The sequence below is a fragment of the Gorilla gorilla genome, chromosome 1, assembly GCF_029281585.2.
Source record: "Gorilla gorilla gorilla isolate KB3781 chromosome 1, NHGRI_mGorGor1-v2.1_pri, whole genome shotgun sequence".
NCBI classification, from domain to species: domain Eukaryota; kingdom Metazoa; phylum Chordata; class Mammalia; order Primates; family Hominidae; genus Gorilla; species Gorilla gorilla.
Window position 1 is genome coordinate 59404520 of NC_073224.2, and position 19787 is coordinate 59424306.

Genomic DNA, 19787 nt, shown 5'->3' on the forward strand with positions numbered 1-19787 from the left:
ATGAGTGAAACATAAACCATTGCATTAAGCCACAGAGATTTGGAGCAGCCAGGACATCTTAACTCATATAGTCATTCCTGGCAGCTCTTCAGATATCAAGCCCAACACTTTTCTGGAACATTCTACTGTCTCTCCTGTTTAGATCTGCAGATTCAAGGGGTCACCCATTTCCTTTTATTTGATGAGGTAATATTAGCAATGTCCTTTGACTTTCACAGAATCACCCCTTTATGACCCTAAAATCAATATTTAAAAAATAATTTATAATGCCTTCACCTTATTCCAAGAAAAATATAAAGTAGCTGACGAAAATGCATACACTAGACCAAAATCAAATAATTTAGAAACAACTTTTTGAAAAGAGGCAATAGTAAGAAACAGAAACAGGAAATTTAAATATCCCCAGAGGTGAGGTGAATACACAAATATATTTCAGAAAGACCTGTATGTTTGCAGATCTCATATTTATTTCTAGCAGCTTACATAATTGGGAAATATGATATATTACAAGATTTATTTCATGCATTTAATCAGTTGAGTCACATCAAGATTTATTTGGATGCATTTTTTAAACTAGGGTGGAAAGCATGCATGACAGAAGTTGTTCAGGGAAAATACCACTTTCCTGATATTGACACCTGGGGAATTTTTTTCCTGTATGTTCTCCTTGAAAGGTCAGTGAATAAGGAAATAAACATTTTTTTTATCGACCTTGCAGCAAACACTGCCACAAATCAAAGATTATTAAACTTCAAAACTGAAACATTGAAAGAGAATCCTAAGTGTAAATAGACACCCCCTTCTTTTCTTATTTCTCATTTACTTCTCAGAAATCCTCAACAACAACTGATATATTTTCCAGAGGCATCACTTAATCTATTGAGAAAGAAATATGATAGAGATCTAGATTGTAATTGGTTTTCTCAGTGATATCAATGCAATTGTAGGTAAATTGCTAGCCATTAATGAATTGGGGAATGCCTCAATAATTCTGAAAATTTTCAGAACAGAAAGCAGACAATACAAAACTGTTCATTGGATAACATACATGCAAATTTCCTCTGGGTTTTAGGTAAGAAAGTTGTGAAAAAAAAAGAGTAATTTAAATTTTATATATGGAATGACTTTAGCTACAGAATCGTTGAGGAAGATTACTTGAGACTAGGTCATTTTTCCCAGTGTAAATATAAGTACAATAACTTTTCTAGCAAATTTGAATAACATAAAATTTAACATCATTATCAAATTTGATAGCATAAAAATTTCAACATTTTCTGTGTATAACGTAAAGAACTTGAGATGCACTCCAGTTCCCAGTATAACATATAAAAATGTCATCCCTTTCATTCCTCCTTTATCCGTCTTTTTAATATTTCTCTCGTGATTTGAGGAATTCTAAAATGTGAAACAAGATACTTTTCATGCCCACAAGGGGGACCCTTTGCACCACAGCAGCAGAGTTTACACAGTACAGCTCTTCCTGCTAATACACCATTTGGTTAAATCCATGGTCTGCTATAAAATACCAGAAAGTCAAGTCATATCCCATCTCCTTGGCCTCACCTGTGAATCCAGGCTGACAGATACAGACATAACCTGAGGCTTCATGGTAGCTGAAAGCAGAAGGCAGTCCAGTGATGCGTCCATATTGTTTCTCTGAGGACAGCTCCACACATTCCCCGTTGGACTGGCAGGGGTTACTATTGCATTCATTGATGTCGATCTCACACTGGGCACCTGTGTATCCTGCATGATAAAAATTCAGAGGAGCTGCTAAGTCAAAGGTGTTGAATTGTAGCGCATTTGCCTAAAAGGACGCTGACTGCTATACTGGCATTGATTTAACAAGTTGATGTGCCTGCCCTCAAGGAGCTGGTAAGGGGAATCTGGTAAGAGGAGGCTTAGTGGAAACAAGTACTAGTATCAGCAAAATCACTTAAATAATTTTGACCAAAAAATTTTAAAGAAAAATTTGATTAATAAGACTTGAAATAAAATTAGATGTCAGGATAACCTGGATTTAACCTGAAAATTTTAATGAAAGGCTCCAATTTTTCAAATACTCTTCATTTGTGAATTTGTATTTAAAAATATTTCAATAGCTGAAGTCAGCAAGTATCCACAAAACCAAACTAAATTCTCTTAAAACTCAAAGTAAAGATAAATCCTTATTTCATAACATTCAATGAAACAGAATAAGAGGTTGTTTTAAATTTGCATGGACTTAGCTGGATTATTTTATTGGGACCAGGAATAAGAACAGTAAAACATGATTTGTCACTTTATAGATAATTAAAACATTAAATATCAATGAAAGTTCTCTACTTGAACTTTTTCTTTGCTTTTATAAATACGAGCAACTGTAAGACATACATACAGTTTTAGTGTATGTGACTGTTTTAACATAACTGGAACTGTATTATATGCATTCTTTAGCAACTTGCTTTATTCACCCCCTTGCACAGTCTAGCCATGTTAGTAATATAGATCTAACTCATAATTTTTAACCACTGCCAAGTATTTCAGAATATAGATGTGCCATGCCTTAACCATTGTTTTACAGTTTAACCTTTGTTTTATGTACATTTTTGCTATTGCAATGTTGCAATTAATATCATTATGAGAGGTGACAGTGTGCTGGCAGCCCTTGCAGCCCTCGCTCGCTCTGGGCGCCTCCTCGGCCTGGGCACCCACTCTGGCCACGCTTGAGGAGCCCTTCAGCCCACCGTTGCACTGTGGGAGCCCCTCTATGGGCTGCCCGAGAATGGAGTCGGCTCCCTCAGCCTGCGGGGAGGTGTGGAGGGAGAGATGCGTGTGGGAACCGAGGCTGCAAGGGTGCTTGCGATGCTGCGTGAGTTCTGGGTGGGCGTGGGCTTGCCGGCCCAAAACTCAGAGCGGCAGGCTGGCACCGCTGCCCCCGGCATTGAGGGGCTTAGCACCCGAGCCAGCAGCTGTGGAGGGTACGCAGGAGCCCCCAGCAGTGCCGGCACACCAGTGCTGCACTGGAATTCTCGCCAGGCCTCAGCTGCCTCCCCGCAGGGCAGGGCTGGGGACCTGCAGCCCGCCATGCCTGAGCCCCCCGCAATCCCCCAGGGCTCCTGAGCAGCCCCAGCTTCTAGGATAAGCGCCACCCCCTGCTCCGCGGCGCCGGGTCCCATCAACCGCCCAAGGGCTGAGGAGTGCCAGCGCACTGCGCGGGACTGGCGGGCAGCTCCACCTGCGGCCCCTGCGTGGGATCCACTAGCTGAAGCCAGCTGGGCTCCTGAGTCTAGTAGGGATTTGACCTTTATGTCTAGCTAAGGGATTGTGGATGCACCAATCAGCACCCTGTGTCTAGCTCAAGGTTTGTGGATGCCCAATCGGCACTCTGTATCTAGCTAATCTGGTGGGGACTTGAAGAATCTTTATGTCTAGCTAAGGGATTGTAAATACACCAACCAGCACTCTGTGTCTAGCTTAAGGTTTGTAAACACATTAATCAGCACCCTGTGTCTAGCTCAAGGTTTGTGGATGCACCAATCGGCACTCTGTATCTAGCTAATCTAGTGGGACTTGGAGAATCTTTATGTCTAAGGGATTGTAAATACACCAATCAGCACTCTGTGTCTAGCTTGAGGTTTGAAAATGCACCAATCAGTGCTCTGTCAAAATGGACCAATCAGCGCTCTGTAAAACAGACCAATCAGCTCGCTGTAAAATGGACCAATCAGCAGGATGTGGGTGGGGGGGGGTGGCCAGATAAGGGAATAAAGGCAGGCTGCTGGAGCCAGCAGTGGCAACCTGCTGAGGTCACGTTGTACACTGTGGAGGCTTTGTGCTTTTGCTTGTTGCAGTAACTCTTGCTGTTGCCCACTGTTTGGGTCCACACTGACTTTATGAGCTGTAGCAGTCACCGTGAAGGTCTGCAGCTTCACTCCTGAGGCCAACAAGACCACGAACCCTCCAGGAGGAATAAACAACTCTGGACAGGAGAAACGAACAACTCCAGACGCGGCCGGACGTGCCATCTTAAGAGTTGTAACACTCACTGCAAAGGTCTGCGGCTTCACTCTTGAAGCCAGCAAGACCACGAACCCACCAGAAGGAAGAAACTCTGAACACGTCCGAACATCAGAAAGAACGGACTTCGGACACACCATCTTTAAGAACTGTAACACTCACTGCGAGGGTCCGCGGCTTCATTCTTGAAGAGTCAGTCAGACCAACAACCCACCAATTTCGGACACAGTTATACATGGCTGTCTGTGTAAGTGTTTTGAGTTTAACCCTACAGTTTATGCCTAGAGATGGAATTTCTGGGTCATAAGTAATGTACATTTTTAATTTTAATAAAAACTGCCAAACATCTCTAATTTAGTTGTACCATTTGCACATTACCAGCAGTGGATGATTGTGAATGTGGCCCAAAACGTTTGCCAACGTTTGCTATCACCAAATATATAAATTTTACCAGCTGGTTGGATAAAATATAGTATCTCACTGTTACTTTGGTTTACATTTTCCCCAGTTAATATTAATATTGAGCTGAACATTTTTTTTTTTTTTTTTTTTACCATTTCATATTTTTTCCTGTTTTTTCATTAGGCTGTTTTCCATATTGATTTGTAAGAGTATTTATATACTATGTATACTGCTAGCCCCAAAATGTAAATTTAGTAGGATGCAAATATAACACTGATGGTCAATAGGATAACATCAAATGTTTTGTAACATGATAAAAGAAAATGTATAATTTTTTTTATTTTTTATTTATTTATTTATATATTTTTGAGACGGAGTCTCACTCTGCAGCCCAGGGTGCAGGGCATTGGTGTGATCTTGGCTGACTGCAGCCTCCGTCTGCTGGGTTCAAGTGATTCTCCTGCCTCAGCCTCCCAAGTAGCTGGGATTACAGGCGTGTGCCACCATGCCCGGCTAATTTTTGCATGTTTAGTAGAGACGAAGTTTCACCATGTTGGTCAGTCTAGTCTCGAGCTCCTGACCTTCGGTGATCCACGCGCCTCGGCCTCCCAAAGTGCTAAGATTACAGGCGTGAGCCACCTCATATTTTTAAAGAAACACAATTCAACTTCACAGTCGCCTAAGGCCCTTTGCAATATCATTTAACTCTGCTGAGAAATGTTTTGGAAACAGAATTTACAGTTGAGAATTATAAAACTTGTAAACTAAATCATAGTATGTCTTTACTTTAAAATCATTCAACAACTTCCCCTTTCACATAGAAAGGAATTCAACATCCTTAACATAACTTTAAAAACTCCCTGTATTCCCACAGCCTTCGTGATGTTTTTCTCTCTTCTAGAAAACTCTCCTTCAAGTGTTTTCTTGGCTAACTCTTACTCAGTTTTCAGACTTTATCTTGTATTGCTTTCTCAGAATAACTTTCCATCATGGGCAGATATAAATAAGATCCCCTTATTTTCTCTCATGCCACCCAATTCTTTTCTTTCATTGCTCTCATTGTAATTTTAAATATATATTGATTTGTGTATATGGTTTCCTCCCTCAGCAGGCTGTGTGCTTCACAAAACAGAGACTGTGTTCATTTTATTTACCACTCCAGGACTGAGCAATATGTAAGCAGTAGACCTTCAATCACTAGTACTACTCAAAGACTGAAAATAACAATTTAGATTATAATCCTAGTTTAGCACATAAACCAGGGAATTGACTATTAATAAGCAAATGAGATTATAATGTGTTTGCTCATTTTGTATTAGTTTTAATAAACACCTAAATGAGATCATATGTTAAATCATAACCACAGCATAAATTCTGAAGCTCAACAGTGTAATAATATATTTTTTACAAAAAGACCCTTGGGGCCTTTCCCAACAATCTGAAGAAGAAACTTAGAGTCAAAAAGTTTAAAAAAAAAAAAAAAAAGGAAACTAAAAGAACATGTCAGATCAAGACCCAACAATCCTTTGTAGTGACCCCCCCAAAAAAGATCATTCAGAGTCTCTTAAACTTGAATGTCTACCTTTTGAATATTATTATTTCATACTTAAGGTTCTTCAAATACATTAAATAATAGTTTTTACAATAAGTTTTTATTAACTGGTATTTGTTGTGCCACAATGGACTTATTAAAGAAAGGCTGGACTATTTTCAATTTTCTTCTCATTCTAAGACTCGAGACACACATAAGCCAGGTTAGGGAGTAATTTAGAATCATCATAAATCCTTTTTTTGCTTTTCTGGCTCATGCATTATCTCATTCCAATCGTGAACATTAGGAAGGTTCTGATTTATAGTCTTGCCAGTCCTGTCCCCATCACTGAGGCCCTGTGGGGATTTTATTTGCTGCTTTCTTTAACCATGTATATAAATAGACTCCTTCAGTCAAGACTGTATTCAATAGTTTTAACAAGTTTTTCTATAAAACTCTGAACAAATAAACAACATGATACTGACTCACATCCCTGGGGTTCTTATATTATGTTTGTTAACAATTCCAATCACATCTGGGCATCAGGAAATCTTTTAAAGTAAGCATTTAAGGTGACTGACACTTCTTGTAATTATTAATTACTTCTGAAATGAGGACCCTAGGCAATTATAGCAGTGGATTCTTGCCATTGTGTTCTGTGGCAGTGAAGTCATGAGCTGAAGAAATGGTCTCCTTTTCTTAGATATAGAGTAGTTTGTAGTGTTAACTTTTATCTTTGTATGCAACAGCAAGATAGGTTACAAGGGTATTCAGGATGTTCTACTAGGCAAAATTACCATCCATGCGGTAACCCAAGGCAGAAACCCAGAGGCAGAACTGTCCTAAACCTGTGCCCTTTTCTCACTCCCCACATCATTTCCAGCTCCTATGTGACTCTCAGGACTACCCCTTGCCCCGACCTCAACCACTATTGTCTTCGTTCTAGCAAACAGGCTCATCCCTTCAAACTACCTAGGAATCTTCTCACTAGATTTCCCTGCCTTTAGTGTTATTTTCTTTGGTCATCTGCCATGAAGCCAGGGAACTCTTTTGAAATTAACAAAGCAAATTTTGTTATTTCTCTGCCCCGTAGTTGGCAGGGCAGATACGGAGTTTTGTGATCTGGCTTTAGTCCTGCTCCCCAGTTCAATGTTTCTACCTCCAGCCCTACACAGTCCAGTATTTTTGCAATCATTCAAAGTTCCACAATTGGACATGCTATTTTCTTTTTTTCTCTTTTCTTGTCCTTTTTTTTTTTTTTTGCCAAGTCTCACCCTCTCGCCCTGGAGTACAGGCTGGAGTGCAGTGGCGCGATCTCGGCTCACTGCAACCTCCGCCTCCCAGGTTCAAGTGATTCTCCTGCGTCAGCCTCCTGAGTAGCTGGGACTACAGGCATGCACCACCACACCCTGCTAATTTTTTTTTTTTTTTTGTATTTTTAGTAGAGATGGGGTTTCACCATGTTGGCCAGGCAGGTCTCAAACTCCTGACCTCAAGTGATCTGCCTGCTTTGGTCTCCCAAAGTGCTGGCATTACAGTTGTGAGCCAAGGTGCCCAGCCAGACATGCTCTTTTCTATGGGTGCCTGCCACCTTTCTTGCTTCTTTCTTTCTTCTTCTCCTTCCGTTCTTCATTTATTAAATAAGTAATGGACTACACAACTTCCTAATTTTGATATTTATTTAACTTTTACTTAGTGCTTACTATGGTCCAGCATAAGCCAGGAGTTTTATATACATTACTGGATTTATCTCTGAAACAGCTCCGTCCTGTGGATATTATAAATGAGGAAACTGAGGCTCAGAGCAGTAATTTGTCCAAAGTCACACAGCTAGTGAATACATTTATGGAACTTAGTCATCTTTAGCTTATCTGAAATGGTGCCTCTTTGATCAAGCTATCCCTGCACTTCTTCTCTATTCATTTTTACAGAATTTATTATAGCCTCTTATTGTATCAAAAATTGTACTATATACGTTTTGACATATGTCTCGCTACTAGAATTTAGGCTCCTTGGAGGAAGGGACGATACCTTTTATATTCCCAGATCCCTATTGTATTAGCCACTGAAATCCATGTGGCTTAAATGCTTGAATCCATGAATGAATGGAACATGTACTAATTGGGTTTCTTGAGGTAGATGTTCTTAACTGCCTGACTCCATTACAAACTCTCGCCCTCCTACATAATTTCCACCTCATGGTATAGAACTTGCTACATAGTTGCCCTTTTTTGAGTACTTAATATGTGCAAGGCTCTATTTTTACAATTTTACTTTTCATAATAATACTACAAGTAAAGTATTTTTATCCCTCTCTTGCAGATGAGGAACTTAAAGATGAAGAGGAAACTCACCCGAGTTCACTCAGTTAATAAACAGGAAACATATCCTACTCCTAAACCATCCACTCCGCCCTCTGCTTCTGGACAGAGATCTTTCATGAGTGTTGGTTGGTGACAAGAACATGAAACTACATAGTTTGGAAAATTTTCAGCTTTAAGTCAAGTTGATGACCAAAGGTTAGCAAATATTCCTCATTTATTATCTGCAAGTGGGAAGACATAACATATATAGATTTCCAAGCCACAGCATTCCAAACTTCCTTTTATATTTTCATTTATTTTTCCTATAAAATATATTTAACCAAAGATGTTAAATGTCTCTTAGGCAATAGGATATCTTTCAACCAGAAGCTACTACTGATTAGATTGACTAGTCTCCAGGTTTCCTTTCCACCCACAAGATTATCATTTTCTTAGACAATGAAGTTAGTGGGGAGAGAGAGACAGATGATCAGTAAGCTTATATAACTAGGCCTTGAGTAATCATAAGTTTATCATTTTTTTCCCAGTAAATAAAGCAAGAAGAGATAGGAGATGCTGTATCTTTTATTTTTATCAAAAAATCCTAATGAGAATTAGATTTTAAAAAAGAGTCATGCATCACTTAAAGACAAACATTTGTTCTGAGAAGTAAGTCATTACACAATTTCATCATGGTGTGAAAATCATAGAGTGTACTTATACAGACTTAAATGTTATAGCTGACTACATACCTGGACTATAGGGTATAGTCTATTGCTGCTAGGCTACAAACCTGTACGGCATGTTACTGTACTGAATACTGTAGGCAATTGAAACACAATGGTATTCGTGTATCTAAACATACTTAAACATACAAAAGGTACAATAAAAACACAGTATAAAAGATTTTTTTAAGTGGTACACCTGTGTAGGGTACTAACATGAATAGAGCTTGGAGGTCTGGAAGTTGCTCTTGAGAGTCAATGAGTAATGAATGAATGTGAAAGCCTACAACATTATTGTATACTACTGTAGATTTTATAAATACTGTATGCTTAGGCCACTCTAGGTTTGTTAGAAAATTTTCTGTCTTAAATAAAAAACTAACCTTAGTGTACTAGAACTTTTTTACTTTATAAATTTTTCAAATTTTTAAACCTTTTGGCTCTTAAATAATGCTTAGCTTAAATCACAAACACATGTACAGCTGTATAAAATAATTTCTTTATGGGCCAGACACAGTGGCTTATGCCTGTAATCCCAGCACTTTGGGAGGCTGAGGCGGGCAGATCACAAGGTTAGGAGATTGAGCCCATCCTGGCTAACACGGTGAAACCCCGTCTCTACTAAAAATACAAAAAATTAGCCGGGCATGGTGGCGTGCACCTGTAGTACCAGCTACTCGGGAGGCTGAGGCAGGAAAATGGTGTGAACCCGGGAGGCAGAGCTTATAGTGAGCGGAGATCACACCACTGCATTCCAGCCTGGGTGACAGAGAGAGACTCCGTTTCAAAAATTAAAACTAAATAAATAAATAAATAATAAATAAATAATTTCTTTACATCTTATTCTATTTTGAATTTTTTAAGCTTTTAAACCTTTTATTAAAAATTAAGAACCAAACACACACCATAGTCTAGGCCTACATGGAGTCAGGATTATCAATATCACTGTCTTCTACCTCCACATCTTGTCCCACTGAAATGTCTTCAGCAACAATAACACACATGAAGCTGTCATCTCCTATGACAACAATGCGTTCTTTTGGAATACTTCCTGAGGGACCACCACAATCCCATGGATAGTGAGTGATACTACAATGTTAAGACAGCCATGACATCACTAGGCAGTAGGAATTGTTCAGCTCTATTGTAATCTTACAGGACCACGGTTGTATATGTGGTCCGTCATTGACCAAAATGTTGTTATGCAATGCAAAGCTGTATGTCAGGCAGTTTGTTTTGCAAAATTAGCATCAATATTTGCCTGTGGCCTGTAATGTAACACAAATGTTACATACTGTTTTCTATTGATTCTTGTATCACCTCTATACTCGTCTAATTATCCTCTATATGTAAACTTTAATTATGGTTTATAGATAATTAACTTTTTATTATATTAACAAATATAACTCTTTACATTACAAATGCCTAAGAGAATACAAGTTTCTAATAGTTTAACATTATTTCATGGATTTCTATATATTCCTGCCATATAAGAGAACATCTTGGAAGAAAAGAGAGCATCTTCCAGTGAATTTTTCTCCATGAAGATCATGCTGAATTTCATCTTTCCATTGATTTTTCCCCTCTATTCCTCTATAGGGTTATGATCATTGGGCAGCTTGGTAACCTACTTCAGACAACATTTAGTATAGCAGTAAATATGTGTGAGCACTGAAGAATAAAACTAAACAATAATAGCTAGAAGAAATTGATTTAAAACATTTAACAACAATAATTTTTCATTTCATTTGCTATAAGCGATATGTTTATTCTAAACAAATGAAAAATAATTGGTGGAAGGTATTTTGTCACTCACCAGGCCAGCAGTGACAAGTGTAATTGTCAACACTGTCCTCACATGTAGCATTATTGTGACAAGGTTTTGACCAACAAAGAGGCATCAAGGTCTCACAGTGTGTCCCTGTGAATCCACTACCCGTGCAGTTACAGCTATATCTGGAAAGTAAATGAAATTTTCGTGTCAACTCTTGGTCATATTGAGATCAGATATCTTTATACTGTTTCTTCATCTGTCCATCAACCCAAGACCCATGGCATAGTCTTACTACCTCAAAAACTCTGGGGAATTATCTATACAGGACTGAATGCATGATTTATTTCCATATTAATGTCTTATTAATTTTAAAAAATTTAAAGTACAGGTTCATGCAAACCATGACTATTTACTTCAGTTTCTTCATTCATAAATTGAATATAGTATCTATATTACAAGGTTATTGTAACAATTAAGTATGCATATAAAGAATAGACACAGTATCCGCATATCTGAAGTACTAAATATGTTGCTACTAAATAGCACTTAATAAAATTGTTAATATTTTTTAAGGTGGTAGAGAATGATTTATACCATCATGGCACTCTGTTATACAGAGAGCCCATTAATAAGGTTCCATATGAAAAGTGAAACCATAAATTATGAAAAACTCAGGAAAAGCCTTTATTAAATGAATTGTGACTTACGATGTTCTCTTATTTTTAGATTGCAAGAATATTTAGGCCTTACTATTTCTAATTATTAACGCAATGACTGGAATTATCAAATAGCCCCAAAATACAAATCTAATGAAGAAAGTTGTTGATTTTATTAAGAGGAGACTTTTAATTTAGGTGGGGGTCTCCTCGAGGATTTAGTATTGTAAAAAATGTACCTGCACACTCAGCTTAGGCAAAATGAGGGTCTTGGGAAAAGAATATCTATGAATTTATAAGGCAGGTAAAGTCCTCTTCGCTATGGCTGTGTGTGTTTTTATCACCAAAGCAAATATTGTAAGTGACTGTAATCTTTATATGTGTTGTTAGAAATCTATTCAGTATTCCATTTGTTCAATTAAAAAATACCTACTAAAAATCTAGTATAGGTAAAACATTAGCGACAAAAACCCTGTGCTCAAAGGGCTTGGCTGGCTGACTAGTGGACCTCACGAAATTAGAAGCTCCATTTGCATAATTCCTTTGGTCTGCAAGAAGTTCTTTTTTTTTTTTCAGTTCTGATTTTCCAATATATCTCATAGCAAACATTTTAAATTTTTGTGGGAACATAAAGTCAGGTTGTATTGGATTGATCTTATGACTATCATCTCAACATTTAGGCAATAAGAGATAATGGTACAATAGGGAAATTATTCATGGCATATTCAAGTGAGGAGAACAAAAGATAGCAAAGTTTCAGCCTTGTTTACATTTCCATTGGAATCAAAAAGTTGTGTCATTTCTGTCCTGATGCTTTCTGGAAACAGTGAAGTATGGAAGGGTAAGCCTCCTTTTCCTCTAGGAGGCCTTGTGTGGAAACTTCCACTGTGACCTGTCTGTCTCTGTGTTGGCCAGTTACCTGTCTCCAGGAATGTAGATTTATGCCCCTAGAGCATTACTGGGGTGCAACTAAAAGTCAAAGGCAAGACATGGAATGTAATTAAAAGTTATATTTTAAAAAGAATGTACAACCACATTGTTCTATTAAAATTTGAGAGCCAGGCGCAGTGGCTCACACCTGTAATCCCAACACTTCGGGAGGCAGAGGCGGGTAGATCACCTGCAGTCAGGAGTTCGAGACCAGCCTCGCCAACATGGTGAAACCCTATCTCTACTAAAGATACCAAAATTAGCCAGGCATGGTGGTGGGCATATGTAATACCAGCTACTCAGGAGACTGAGGCAGGAGAATTGCTTGAACCGGGAGGTGGAGGTTGTGGTGAACCAAGATCACACCACTGCACTCCAGCCTGGGTGACACAGCAAGACTCCATCTCAAAAAAAAAGTCATTATTTTTGCAAATTTTTGAAGCATATGTGCCTTTTATTGCTCTCCTTTTGACTCTGATTCACTTTGAAATTAGATTTGGCATAAATTATGTCTTATTTACTAAATAAAGGAAAACCATTCTGGTCTTCCTTTTGCAAAGAATTAATTGTGTGAACTTGTGGGCATCTTCTCATTTCCCTAAACTTTAGACTCCTTATTGTAATATGGAAACATAAATACTTATCTTGCCTTCCACTGAGCTGTTGAAGAATCAAACAAGATAATTTTAAGTGCTAATCTTGTTAAAAATTGTTATGCATTTGGTAACTCAGCATCGTGGCTTAAATAAAGGTTAGAAAGTTCTTCAGTGTCGTGGCTTAAATAAGTATTAGAAAGTTCTTTTAAAAATGTTTTATATGAGCTCAATTACTGTTACACACATTTATTATATTCATCATATTGAGATGTAATTTATTGCTGTTCTATTTTGCCTGAAAGCCAATGATTGACTTCAATTTGAAGCAGAATCACATGGCTATTTCTCGCCATTATGCTTTCTCAAAAATATTCACCCAATTCCCTGAACACATGGAAATTAATTCAAGATATAAGTAATTAAATATCACTGCCTTTTCCAACATGGTTTATATAACATTTTAAAAGGATTTATTGCTGTCATCTGATTTATATCCTTGACATATAGATACAAACTTATGTACACATATATAATAATCTCTAGCTCTGTTTTTGCACCTTTCCTATCTACAACAGCTTTATTTCGTGGAATTGAAATATTGGCCATTTTCCATAGGATAAGCAGTTCTAAACTTACAAGAATGACTTGTAAAATCTTCCCTCTTGAGACAGATGGTCTCCAAGAATACCCTTTTTAGTGAAATCTGAATGTTTTCATCAGTTAAAGTATAAAGTTACACCCCAAATTTTAAGCCGAGAATGTGAGAGCTCTAAATTCAACAGAGTGGTGGTAAAATAGTTCATGGTCAGGGAGTTCTAAGCCAATCACCCAACGCCAGAGAAAATGTACCTGTTTTCTCCATCCACACACAGCCCTCCATGGAGACAAGGTTGACTGGCACACTCATCAGTGTTGAGTTCACAGTGATCCCCTAGGAATCCAGGGGCACAGTCGCAGAAATACGCCCCCAGAGCATCCTGACAAGTTGCACCATTTAAACAAGGCTGGGACCAACATTCGTCAATTTCCAATTCACAGTTTACACCTTTTAAAAAAGTCAGCACAGAAAAAACAAAAAGTTTTAGCCAAGTGTTCATAATTTAGCAGTTTGACAATGCTTTGTTTACCAGAGCACTTGTCAAATGTTCTGTTACCCAAAATAATTTTCCCCCTTAATTGTAATTGATATTAACTTTTGGTGTGCTTGTGGGAAGTTGCACAAGGCAGAGCAGCTGTTACAAAGAATTATTGCATACAACAGCTTGTGGTGTTTAGTCCGTGAAAACAAATAAGTCATTTTTAGAACAAAGTTTATTGTTAACTGCACTTTTGTTGGAAGCCTAAAAGTGGCTGGTCGATGTTTTTCCATTATTTTTAAACACTTAATTTAGTAAAGGAGCAGAGAGAACAGTGGGTAAGAGCTCAGACTCCAAAGCCAGACAGTTGGGTCGGGATCTTGGCACAGCCACTTATTAGCTGTATGACCTTGGGCAAGCTTCTCAGCCTTTCCATGTTTCAGCTTCCTCACGTGAAAAAGACGATAGTGGTAATTATCTCATAGGACTCTTAGTCTAATTAAATGTGTTCAAAAGTACTTATAGCAGTACCTGATACATACTAAGTATTTGCTAGAGAAAAAACACTTTTTTCCACAAAAAATCTATTGTACAAATATAATGTGCAATTATTGATCTAAGTGCTCATTTTGCATAGACATTTTTATCTTAATTTTTCTTTTTGTAAAATACTACCCTTAAATACAAAAACTGGTGACAATGTAATTAATGGCATCATTAGAAGCTATTAATACTTCATTTTAAGGTAATGTTACATTAAAAAAAAACTGTACTTATCCCCCCAAAATTAGTAGGTATTATTTGCTAAGCAAAACAAGTTTATGATTTATACAAGTTGTAGTAGTATTTAAATAACAAACTATTTTATTAAATGCCAAAATAGTATTTGATATACAATAATCGCATTTGCATACAGGTTTTAAAAGACACAAAAGGAAGAATATCTATACTTATCCATCTTTATTTCTGTGTTTCTAACCCCAAATAATAAATTATATATTAAAATGATATTAAAAGATTTTCAAAAAACTCAGAAGTCAGTAGTAGTTCAATTGATTTGTGCCCATTTTTCTCTACAGAAAATGCAGCAGGATATTCTAACACCATCTATTATTTACAACTGTTACTAGATTCAACAAATAACCAACTTAAAAGAGAAGCTAGCATGTTAAATTTGATTGTTTTTAAAAAAATAAAAAACTCCAAATTTATGTCCGTAAAAATGGAAATTTTTGCAATAGCACTTGTTTCTAGGTAAGTGGCTTGCTCTTTGAGGCTTAGCTATTTCTAATGCAGTCTGTGAATGAGATTTTCCGTGGTTATTTTACTTGGCATAACTAAGGTCATGGAAGAGTGGAAAGAACATAAATTTTTTTGACAGACCATCCAGGACTGAGCTCTGCTCTGTCACTACTAACAGTGAGGTTGGATACAGTAAATGCTACATCAATGGTAGGTATTACTATAGTGTGTTTGTCATTTCCTGCATTCCATCCTTAATTCTTCAGGGTAGGTAGAATAAAAAATGTTTGAAAAGTGACTGGAAGCAAAGACAACTCTAAAAGAGAATTTAGAATAACCTTAAATTCACTTATCAATAAATATAAATGACATTACTGGGAGTATAAAATATAGAGACTGGAAAAATTTGGAGCAGCCAGCGTGTCAAATACCATTTTAAAAAATCAACAATTAATGTAGAAAAAGCCACAGAGCAATAGCAAATATATAGCTAAAATTAGGTAATAAATATTTGAAGTGGATTAATAGCTTTACAGCTAGACGAGAAGAAGGTAGAAAATGGGGCTTTCCAGTACAGGAAAGTTGAAGGTCAAAAACAAGAATGTTTAGAGAGCAATGACAGACACATCCTTGAGATGCTTCTCATTAAGTCCATGATTGTTGGGGAGATGTCAAGATAGAGAAGGAGTGAGAGAGAGTATGGGTATGGAAAGGCCAGGCGACAGAGGTTCTGCTAAAAATTCAATAGTAGAAAGGATATGAGAAGCCTCAGGATGTGGTGACAATTTCTTTTGTAAAGCAGGTTTGAATGACGCCAGGGTCTAACTTGAAATTGGATCAATGTATGGCTGCAGTGGAATAAAGATGAAGGTGACTGAGAATAAGAAGCTCACAAAATTCCAAAAGCATGGTCCATACAATTCCAATGGCTCCTATTAAAATTATGTCATCATTCTACATGCTAGTCATATGTCATACCAGACTGTTTGCTTTTCCTCAAACCTACCATATACCTCTACCACTCAAAGTTTTTGTACACACTGATCTCTGTCTGGAATGCTTTTTCCCCCTTGTCCACCCAAGGAAGCCATCCTTTTAAAACTGAAGTTAAATGTCCCACCAGTGGACTCATGGGAACAGTGGTTTCAGCAAGAAAGCCAACCTTCCCTCTTGGCCTTAAGAATCATGGAGATAAGGACTCTTCAAAGAGGATTGTGTGGAAAGTGGTTTCATTGAATAAATGCCAAGTTTCAGCAAAAGCCATGGGATTAAAGGTGCATTGGGAAAAAAAAAGTTTGGTTTATCTATTCGTAGTTGAGAAGAGACTATAGGTAGAGAAACAGGTGTTCATTCTAACAGAAGTCAGAAAGATTTTTCCCTGTGATGTTTTCACATAAGCGAATGTAGATATACATTAGCATTCTGTACCTCCAGACCAGATCACCCTTCTTTTTTTTTTTTTTTTTTCTGAGATGGAGTCTCACTCGTCTCACTTTGTCACCAGTGGTGCTTTCTTGGCTCGCTGCAACCTCTGCCTCCCAGGTTTAAGCAATTCTCATGCCTCAGCCTTCCAAGTAGCTGAGACTACAGGCGCATGCCACCATGCTTGGCTAATTTTTGTATTTTTTGTAGAGATGGGGTTTCACCATGTTGGTCAGGCTGGTCTCAAACTCCTGACCTCAAGTGATCCGCCTGCCTCAGCCTCCCAAAGTGCTGGGATTACAGGCATGAGCCACTGCGTCTGGCCCAGATCATCCTCCTGATACCGTCTAGAATGTCTTCTTCAGTTATCTCACAGGTATTGAGATCTCAGTGGCATTGAGTTTTCTCACAGGCATTGGCTGTGTCCCCATCCATATCCCATCTTGAATTCCCAGGTGTTATGGGATGGACCCTGTGGGAGGTAATTGAATCACGGGGGCAGGTCTTTCCTGTGCTGTTCTTGTGATAGTGAATAAGTCTCACAAGATCTGATGGTTTTATTAGGGGGAGTTTCCCTGCACAAGCTCTCTCTTTGCCTGCTGCCATCCATGTTAAGACGCGACTTGTTCCTCCTTACCTCCTGCCATGATTGCGAGACCTCCCCAGCCATGTGGAACTGTGAGTTAATTAAACCTTTTTCCTATATAAATCACCCAGTCTAGGGTATGCCTTTATTAGCAGAGTGAAAATGGACTAATACAGGCATTATTCCACAATTCCAAATAATGATAACCTTCGTCTCCCCACCTGTGCTGATCTGTGCCACCCCCATCCCTGCCAAAACTCTCCTCTCAGTGAATGGTATTATCAGCCAGGTCATCCAAGCCATAGTTCTAGGAGTTATCATCTTATTTGCCACTATTCCCCGTGTGCTAGTCATCAGATCTCATCATTTCTCTCTTAGAAATGGATCTAAGGTGCCATCCTTATTGCTGTGACCTTAATTCAACCCTCATCATGTCTCATCTGCTCTCACTACTATTGACTTCTCTTTTCGCAATCACTCTCTACATTTCTATAGAAATGTGATCACTATGAAGTACAAGTATGATTGTACCATCGTCTGCTTAAATTTTTGACATCATCCCCTCTCTATCTCCCTGTCTCTGAAATAAAGCATAATTGCCTTGTAATGCAGTAGAAGCTTCTAAAAGATGTAGATTCTACTGGTGCCACCCACAGCAGTGGCCTCACAGCTCCACTGTATCTCAAGACTCTAGGCTGCATATAGGTATTTCCCTTACTTGTAATGCCCCAGTCCTCACTCCCTCCTTCCCCAGGCTAGCTCCAGTTAGTTCCCAAATATCCAGTTTGTGTATCCCACAATTCTGGAAACTATAGTTACTTATATTTACCTCTAATGCTGCTTCACTGTGCTCTCAAAATTCCCCTTAATATAAATGTCTATATATATTGTCCTCAATTGCTTATTTTTCTATTTTATCTACAAAATTGTGAGCTCCTTGAGGTCAGGGCCTTTGACCTTTAACACCAATATCTGTGGCATTTAGCACATATTCTTGAATATTTAAAAAGTGCTCAATAAATGTTGAATGCATGAATAATCAAGTCACAGCTATGGAATAATCAACCACCTCTACAGGAAGGCAAACTGTATGCCAAACAGAGCTTCTTAGTGCTTCCACAAGCCATAAATCAAAAGCCCAAAAGTCAAATTTGTGGCTTTGGCAAATGTTTAAAACCTATTATGGTTTCAGAATGATTGTGCCCCAAACTTCTGATCAGTATTTAGAGACTTTGCACTCCAATTGGCATCTTTCGGCATTTAGAGATCCATGTTAACATTTCGTGCCACAAGATAATGGACATTATATCCTATCAGGATGGAACAGGTCTTGACTCTGACGCTGTCTTCATCATTCTTTACAGTGGGCAGGGAGCACACCATGCACGCAGCAAGGTGTTGATAAACCATTCTGAATGCCTTTCTCATTATCTGCAGAGTCCACGCTTTGGAAATAATTGTAGTCTGGCTTCAGACTATCATCTTAAATTTCAGATTCCGTTCAATGTATGTGATGCCTAACAGGCCTCTATGCATAATATTTTTCTTTTGAATAATAATTATGTATGCTATTTTGGGGCTTTTATGTATATCAAGTACAACAGTTATCAGTGCAAGTCGGTGACACAAGTATCAGAGCAATGTGGAACTGTAGCATTCGGTTTTCATTGTAGTGATAGATTTACAGTAAGTTCTCCTCCTAGATATTATAGTCAATCTGTTTAACATCCTAAAGCAATAAGGAGAGGCTGGATGACTTCCTGCTCTGATTAATAACATAAGCATAACAATGTTTAGCAAGATGTTGTAAGAGATTAAATGTGGATAATTATTATTTTCAGTGGGAACATCTTTGGCGTTTTAGCCAATGAGATTTCTGGCTTGTGAATTTAGACACACCTGTCCTAAGGACACCAAAAATAACAAAATTCTCTTTTTGAATCATTCACTTAAAGCAGATTTTACAAGCCCAGGATTCTATCTCTGAAGGACTGCCGAATTTTGTCAATTCTGACTCCTTTTTTACTCCCTCACATTTTTAACTCTCTAGAACCGAGATGCACTTTACAATCGGCAGTGTCTTAGCCTCTTGTTACAACTTAACCAAATAATTTTTCTTTCTTAATGATATCTGAAATGTATGTAAGACTGATGATGTATTAAATCTGATGATACAGAAAATTTGTCTTTATAAATATTATTAATGCTTTGTCATTATTTTAACTATTTGATTATATTTTATTATTTTGTTATTGTGACTATTATAATCCTTTTTGTTTCTACAAGTTTTGCTTTACTGCTAGACAAAACTGTAATAACCTGTGGTTTCCATATTAAACATTTTTTTCAGGTTTTCTCAATCCTTTTCACATTGTGTCCTCTTTGGTACCATTTTACCATCAGTGAAAGTTTAAGAATGTTCTTGACAGTTTCAAAACCATCTTCCCAGAATATCATGGAGGCTGAAACTAATTCTAGGAAGAGAAAGAATGTCTTCTCTTTGTCAGCCCTAGGAGTGGGGCATTGGGAGGAAATTCTCCTACTT

The 19787-nt window shown here is 37.8% G+C and overlaps 1 protein-coding gene and 1 long non-coding RNA gene across 5 annotated transcripts in view; one reads left to right on the forward strand and one right to left on the reverse strand.

Annotated features, from left to right (window-relative positions):
- The window catches only part of CRB1 (crumbs cell polarity complex component 1), a 277370-nt gene that overhangs the window by 120526 nt on the left and 137057 nt on the right, over positions 1–19787 (reverse strand). For 3 of the 4 annotated variants that reach the window (XM_031003564.3, XM_055378481.1, XM_004028095.5), the window contains exons 3-5: positions 13766–13961; positions 10777–10916; positions 1564–1746 (exon numbers count right to left, since the gene is read on the reverse strand). In XM_031003564.3, coding sequence (XP_030859424.2) covers positions 1564–1746; positions 10777–10916; positions 13766–13961 — 519 coding nt within the window. The remainder of the gene's footprint in view (positions 1–1563; positions 1747–10776; positions 10917–13765; positions 13962–19787) is intronic. The other variant, XM_004028096.4, reaches the window with a different exon arrangement.
- On the forward strand, positions 3732–13083 carry LOC129531711 (uncharacterized). The gene is made up of 2 exons (XR_008677084.2): positions 3732–4246; positions 8255–13083. It is a non-coding gene; the product is annotated as an uncharacterized lncRNA (long non-coding RNA).